The sequence below is a fragment of the Macaca thibetana genome, chromosome 3 (genome assembly GCF_024542745.1).
Source record: "Macaca thibetana thibetana isolate TM-01 chromosome 3, ASM2454274v1, whole genome shotgun sequence".
NCBI classification, from domain to species: domain Eukaryota; kingdom Metazoa; phylum Chordata; class Mammalia; order Primates; family Cercopithecidae; genus Macaca; species Macaca thibetana.
In genome coordinates, this window is record NC_065580.1 from 129,925,740 (window position 1) to 129,933,575 (window position 7,836).

At 50.1% G+C, this 7,836-nt stretch overlaps 1 protein-coding gene across 1 annotated transcript; it reads left to right on the forward strand.

Moving 5' to 3' along the window:
- The first annotated feature begins 1,973 nt into the window (after window positions 1–1,973).
- LOC126950314 (general transcription factor II-I repeat domain-containing protein 1-like) lies at window positions 1,974–2,325 on the forward strand. Its single transcript, XM_050783606.1, has one exon. The coding sequence runs from the start codon at window positions 2,000–2,002 to the stop codon at window positions 2,297–2,299; it is 300 nt and encodes a 99-aa protein (XP_050639563.1). The 5' UTR covers window positions 1,974–1,999; the 3' UTR covers window positions 2,300–2,325.
- The last annotated feature ends 5,511 nt before the right edge of the window (window positions 2,326–7,836 follow it).

The following is a 7,836-nucleotide window of genomic DNA, read 5'->3' on the forward strand; positions in this document are numbered from 1 at the left end:
TGCCCCATTGTCTTCCCACTGCCACTCCATCCTTCACAAACTCCTACCTGCCTTTTCGGAGTCCGTTTTTTTCTGTTGTTGTTTTCATTTTTGTTTGAGACAGGTCTCCGTCTCCCAGGCTGGAGTACAGTGACGTGATCTCTGCTCACTGCAACCTCCACCTCCCAGGCTCAAGCGATTCTCCTGCCTCGCCCTCCCGTGTAGCTGGACTACAGGTGCCCGCTGCCACACCCAGCTAATCTTTAGTAGAGATTTTTTTAGTATTTTTAGTAGAGACAGGGTTTCACCATGTTGGCCAGGCTGGTCTCGAACTCCTGGCCTCAATTGATCTGCCTGCCTCTGCCTCCGCAAGTGCTGGGATTATAGGCATGAGCCACCATGTCAGGCCTTGAGAGCCCATTCAAGCATCCTGCTCTCCTGGGGGAGGTCTCCCCAGACTTGCCCAGACAGGGTGGGCATTCCTGATTCATGCCCCTTGTCTCCTAAGTGTGTTCTGTTGTACTTTAGTGACCAGGTGACACCCCCTCTGGCTGGGATCCCCTCAGGGGAGCAGCCCTGTCTCTTCTCTTTAGGTTGTTTCATGCCCAACACAGGGCCTGTGCTGGGGACACTGGTAAGAAAATGTAGGATGGGCTGGCCACCGTGGCTCACACCTGTAATTCCTGAACTTTGGAAGGCCAAGGCAAGAGGATCACTTGAGGCCAGGAGTTCAAGATCAGCCTGGGCAACATAGCGAGGCTCCATCTCTAACAAAAATTTAAAAAATTAGGCGTGGTGGCACACATCTTTATTCCCAGCTACTCAGGAGGCTGAGGCAGGAGGATCACTTGAGCCTGGGATTTGGAGGCTACTATGAGCTATCTATGATTGCACTACTGCCTTCCAGCCTGGATGACAGAGCAAGACCATGTCTCAAAAAAAGAAAAATGGATGGATGGACAGACCAACAACTGAGACTAGTAACCAGCTACTGCCAGGTGCAGTGGCTCAAGCCTGTAATCCTAGCATTTTGGGAGGCTGAGGTGGGTGGATCACCTGAGCCCAAGAGTGAGACCAGCCTGGGCAACATGGTGAAAACCCGTCTCTACTAAAAAATACAAAAATTAGCTGGGCATGGTCGTGTGTGCCTGTGATCCCAGCAACTTGGGAGGCTGAGGCAGGAGAATCGCTTGAACCTGGGAGGTGGAGGTTGCAGTGAGCTGAGATCATGCCACTGCACTCCAGCCTGGGCAACAGAGCGAGACTCTGTCTCAAAAATATATAAATAAAATTAAATAAATAAATAAATAAATAAACAAACAGGTGCATGGGAGTGGGTGGGGCCTGCAGATAATGTTTTGGCAAGTCAGGGATGCCTGGTGGGAGAAGCAGCAGGTCCGGTGGCCAAGCCGATGCCAACTCTCATGCCCCCTTGTCTTCCTCTTTAGATAAAGATGACGCCAACAGACTCGGGGAGAAGGTGATCCTGTGGGAGCAGGTGAAGGAACTCTTCAACGAGAAATACGGTCAGTGCCTGTGGTCGGGATCAGCACACCAAGCCCTCCTCCCGGGGGAAGCAGGAGGCCCTCCCTCCCTCTGCAGCCAGCCTCGCCTTCAGAAGCCCCCAGCTGGCCTGCCTGCTCCCTGGGGACACGGCTGCTCTGCCTATGACCCACATTTTGTGTATGTTGATTTTCTTTTTTTTTAAACAGGGTCTCACTCTGTTGCCCAGGTTGGAGTACAGTGGTGCAATCTCTGCTCACTGCAGCCTCCACCTCCTGGGCTTAGGCGATCCTCCTGCCCCAGCCTCCCAAGTAGCTGGGTCTACAAGCGTGCGCCACCACTCCCGGCTAATTTTTCTATTTTTAGTAGAGAGGATGTTTCACCATGTTGCCCAGACTGGTCTTGATCTTCTGGGCTCAAGCGATCCTTCCACCTCAGCCTCCCAAAGTCGTGGGATTACAGGTATGAGCCACCACACCCAGCCTGTGTGTCTTGATTTTTAAATTCTCTAGGTGTGATGGCTGCTGGGCTGAGGCAGACCAGACTCCAGCCCTTTCCCTACCGGGCTTTGCCTTGGACAGGAGACATCTTTCCTCACTGTGACTTCCTGTGCCCTCTAGGTGAGGCCCTGGGCCTGAACCGACCGGTGCTGGTCCCTTATAAACCGATCCGGGACAGTCCAGATGCCGTGGAGGTCACGGGTCTGCCTGATGACATCCCCTTCCGGAACCCCAACACCTACGACATCCACCGGCTTGAGAAGATCCTGAAGGCCCGAGAGCACATCCTCATGGTCATCATTAACCAGCTCCAGTAAGGGCCTGGCCTCTGGAACGGGCAACAGAGAGGGTGAGGCCATGGGGAGGGTGAAAGTCAAGGTCACGGTGGGTCAGCTGGGATCCAGACCCAGGTGTACTGTAATAGTTCCTGCCTCTTTCTCCTGAAACATACACTTCAACACTCATGGACATTTACTTATTTTTAAAGATTTTTGTTTTTAGATATTAAATTTGTTCTCTGGGGAAGAAACAAAAACAAAATATGTTTTCATTAAATTTGACTTTTTCTGAGTATACAATTCTGATTTTTAACATATGTAAATATAAATATGTATTTAAATATGAATGTTTAAATAAAACATGAATATTTATTTAAAAAAATAATTATAATTCCATAGTCTCAGTGATTACTTTTTTTTCTTTTTTTTTGAGACAGGGTCTTGCTCTGTCACCCAGGCTGGAGTGCAGTGGCACAATCTCAGTTCACTGCAACCTTCACCTCCTGGCTTCAACCGATTCTCGTGCCTCAACCTCCCAAGTAGCTGGGATTACAGGTGTGCACCACCATACCAGCTAATTTTTGTATTTTTTGGTAGAGATGCAGTTTCACCATGTTGGCCAGGCTGGTCTCAAAGTCCTGACCTGAAGTGATCTGTCTGCCTCAGCCTCCCAAAGTGCTGGGATTACAGGCGTGAGCCACTGCACTCAGCCTCCGTTATTACTATTATACCATATATCCTTACAGTCTTTTGGGTTTTGGTTTTTGTTTTGAGACAGGGTCTCACTCTTTTGCCCAGGCAGGCATACAGAGGTATGATCATGGCCCACTGCAGCCTCAATAGGGTCTCACTGTGTTGCCCAGGCTGGTCTTGAACTCCTAAGCTCAAGTGATCCTCCCACCTCAGCCTCCCAAATTGCTGGGGTTACAGGTGTGAACCACCACACCCAAACTGTGCGGCCCAGTCTTTCTTTTTAATACAATAGATGATTTTATTATTTTCAGAACAATACACAAAGCAACCTGGAAAATACAAAAAAAATAGAAGAAAAGAACATAGCTGTAACTCTCCTACTGAAAGTCAACACTGTGATGCATTTCTTTATATTTTTAAATTATTATTTTATTAATATATTATTACTTTCTTTTTGAGATGGAGTCTCATTCTGTCTTGCAGGCCACTATATTGGTAAGGCAGGTCTCAAACCCCTGACCTCAGGTGATCCATCCACCTTGGCCTCACAAAGTGCTAGGATTACAGGCGTGAGTCACCACGCCCAGCCACTTTTTATTTTATTTTATTTTGTATTGCACAGGCTAGTCTCGAACTCCTGGGCTCAGGCCATCCTCCCATGTCAGCCTTTCAAAGTGCTGGGATTATGGGGGTCAGCCACCACACCTGGCCTGTGGTGTATTTCTTTTTTCTTTTTTTTAAGATGGAGTTCTGCTCTTGTTACCCAGGCTGAAGTGCAATGGCACAATCTCAGCTCATTGCAACCTCCACCTCCCAGGTTCAAGCAATTCTCCTGCCTCAGCCTCCCGAGTAGCTAGGATTACAAGCATGTGCCACCACACCTGGCTCATTTTTTTTTTTTTTTTTAATAGAGACGGGGGTTTCACCATATTGGTAAGGCAGGTCTCGAACCCCTGACCTCAGGTGATCTGCCCTCCTCGGCCTCTCAAACTGCTGGGATTACAAGCTTGAGCCACAGCACTTGGCCTGCCTTCAGTGTTATATTACATGTTTTGTTTCTTGAGATGAGGTCTTGCTCTATCGCCCAGGCTGGAGTGCAGTGGCACCATCTTGGCTCACTGCAACCTCTGCCTCCCAGATTCAAGCGATTCTCATGCCTCAGCCTCCTGAATAGCTGGGATCACAGGTGCCCGCCACCACACCCAGCTAATTTTTGTATTTTTGTAGAGGCAGGGTTTCACCATGTTGGCCAGGCTGGTCTCAAACTCCTGACCTTAAGTGATCCGCCTACCTCGGCCTCCCAAAGTGCTGGGATTACAAACATGAACCACCATGCCTGGTCTACCTGTTTTTTTAAATTAAGATAATATTTGCATGTGTAAAAAAAAAACAAATTGTTCACAATCAAAAAGTGGAGGTTTCCTTTCTCCCACAGATAGTTCACCCCCTGAAGTAACAACTAGAAAATGCAGGAAAACGGCCAGGTGTGGTGGCTCACGCCTGTAATCCCAGCTATACGGGAGGCTAAGGCAAGACAATTGCTTGAACCCGGGAGGTGGAGGTGGCGGTGAACTGAGACCATGCCACAGCACACCAGCCTGGGCAATAGAGCGAGACTCCGTCTCAAAAATAATGATAATAATAATAATTAATTTAAAAAAGTTAGCCAGGCATGGTGGTATGCACCTGCATTCCCAGCTACTGGGAAGCTGAGGCAGGAGGATCAATTGATCCCAGGAGTTCGAGGCTGCAGTGAGCTAGGATGGCACCACTGAACTCCAGCCTGGGCAAAAGAGTGAGACTGTCTCAAAAATAATAATTAATAATAATGCTGTGATGACTATCCACTTGCATAAATCTGGGCACACATTTCTGATCACTTGGTCAGACAACATCCTCGCTTTATAGATGAGGACAGCAGACCCAGAGGAATGATTTGCTGGCACAGGCCCATCATCCAGGGCCTATATGGGGGCTCCTCTGTTGGGACGGTGTGTTCTCCATTTTTATTTGGGTCTTACTGGGCAGCAGCAGCAGCACATCTCAGGCAGCAGGTGAGAAGGAGGGGAAAAAAGCCAGATGCAATGGCTCATGCCTGTAATCCCAGTACTTTGGGAGGCGGAGACAGGAGGATCACCTGAGGCCAAGACCAGCCTGGCCAACATGGTGAAACCATGTCTCTACTAAAAATATAAAACTTAGCTGGGCGTGGTGGCGGGCGCCTATAGTCCCAGCTACTCGGGAGGCTGAGGCAGGAGAATGGCGTGAACCCAGGAGGTGGAGGCTGCCGTGAGCCGAAATTGCACCACTGCACTTCAGCCTGGGTGACCAAGCGAGACTCCATATCAAAAAAAAAAAAAGGAGGGGAAAACCTCATTTTCTAACTGCCACCTAATTTCTTTCTTTTTCAGACCCTTTGCAGAAATCTGCAATGATGCCAAGGTGCCAGGTGAGTCGGAGGTGAAGAAGCCGCCCTTCTGCCCCGCAGGGACTAGAGACTGTTCTTTTTGAAAAAAGGTAGAGCCGGGCGCAGTGGCTCACGCCTGTCATCCCAGCACTTTGGGAGGCCGAGGTAGGCAGATCACTTGAGGTCAGGAGTTCAAGACCAGCCTGAGCAACATGGTGAAACCCCGTCTCTACTAAAAATACAACAATTAGCTAGGCGTGGTCATGGGCACCTGTAATCCCAGCTACTCGGGGGACTGAGGCAGGAGATTTGCATGAACCCAGGAGGCGGAGGTTGCAGTGAACTGAGATCGCGCCCCTGCACTCCAGCCTGAGCAACGGAGCAAGACCTCGTCTCTTAAAAAAAAAATTGAATAAATTTCTTAAAGGCAGAGATAGATGTGGTCCAGGTGGGCATGCAATAGATGGCTGACCACCTTGAAAAATATATAACCCCTCTCCACCCTGGTACCTCCCCAGGGAGCCTGAGGTCTCCATGAATGAGGCCAGGTATCCCCAAGAGGCCCCCGGAAACCTGCAGGTGCCCTGCAGAGGGGAGGCCCTACCATAGCACCAATGAATGTAGGAGGTCAGCTAGAAGGACAAGAGGCAGGCCGGGCCTCAGGGAGCATCATGGAGGCCTCCTGGGTAGCAGAGGGGTAGCATGTGACTGAAGGGGTGAGGCAGGCGGGCACTGCCCGAGACTGGCCAGACCCCCTCCGTTCTGCTGGCATCTGCAGGGTATACAGATCCTTTCGTCAGGCACCTGGGGCCGCCTGGCATGATGGTTCTGATTAAGGTGGATGATGGGACTTAGGAGAAGGTACTCCCAGGTGACTATGATGTGCACCCGATTAAGAAACACTGATTGGGCCAGGCGCGGAGGCTTACGCCTGTAATCCCAGCACTTTGGGAGGCCGAGGCAGGCAGATCACTTGAGATCAGGAGTTCGAGTCCAGACTGGCCAACATGGTGAAACCCCGTCTCAACTGAAAATAGAAAAATTAGGGCTGGAAGCGGTGGCTCACGCGTGTAATCCCAGCACTTTGGGAGGCCAAGGTGGGTGGATCACCTGAGGTCAGGAGTTCGAGACCAGCCTGGTCAACATGGCAAAACCCCATCTCTACTAAAAATACAAAAATTAGCCAGGTATGGTGGCATGTTCCTGTAGTCCCAGCTACTAGCGTGGCTGAGGCAGGAGGATCGCTTGAACCTGGGAGGCAGAGGTTGCAATGAGCCAAGATTGTGCCACTGCACTCTAGCCTGGGCAACAGAGCAAGACTCCGCCTCAAAAAAAATCAAAAAAGAAAGAAAAAGAAAAATTGGCCTGGCATGGTGGTGCACGCCTGTAGTCCTAGCTACTTGGGAGTCTGAGGTGGGAGGATTGCTTCAGCCCAGGAGGCAGAGGTTGCAGTGAGTCAAGGTCACACCACTGTGTTCCAGGCTGGGTGACAGAGCAAGACTCTGTCTCAAAAAGAAAAAGAAAAAGAAACTGATTGGCCGGGTGTGGCGGCTCACGCCTCTAATCCCAGCAGTTTGGGAGGCCTAAATGGGAGGATTGCTTGAGTCCAGGAGTTTGAGACCAACCTGGGCAACATAGTGAGACCTTGTCTCTACAAAAGGTTTTTTTCTCCTATCCAAGTACTAACCAGGCCTTCTGAGATCAGGAAAGATCAGGCGTGTTCAGGGTGGTATGGCCATAGACCAAAAAGTTTTTTCTGAAATTTAGCAGGGCATGGTAGTAGGCACTTGTAGTCCCAGCTACATAGGAGGCTGAGGCTGGAGGATCACTTGAGCCCAAGAGTTTAAGGCTGCAGTGAGCTATGATTATGCCACTGTACTCCTGCCTGGATGACAGAATGAGACCCCAACTCTTTTTTTCCTTTTTTTTTTTTTCCAAGACAGAGTCTTGCTCTGTCACCCAGGCTGGAGTGCAGTGGCATGATCTCACTCACTGCAACCTCCGCCTCCTGGGTTCAAGTGATTCTCCTGCCTCAGCTTCCCAAGTAGCTGGGATTACAGGCTCCTGTCACCACACCCAGCTATTTTTTGTATTTTTAGTAGAGATGGGGTTTCCCCATGTTGGCCAGGCTGGTCTCGAACTCCTGACCTCATGATCCGCCCACCTCGGCCCCCCAAAGTGCTGGGATCACAGGTGTGAGCCACTGCTCCCGGCCTTTTTTTTTCCCCAGACAGAGTCTCGCTCTGTCACTCAGGCTGGAGTCAATCTTGTAATCTTGGCTCACTGTAACCTCCACCTCCTGAGTTCAAGTGATTCTCATGCCTCAGCCTCCCGAGTAGCTGGGACTTCAGGCATGCACCACCACACCCAGCTAACTGTCTGTATTTTTAGTAGAGGCGAGGTTTCACCATGTTGTCCAGGCTGGTCTCAAACTCCTGACCTCAAGTGATCCTCCCACCCCAGCATCCCAAAGTGC

Bases quoted from the DNA above. Each gene is read 5' to 3' on its own strand.
- LOC126950314 (XM_050783606.1), top strand. From the start codon at position 2,000: ATGGCTGCTGGGCTGAGGCAGACCAGACTCCAGCCCTTTCCCTACCGG.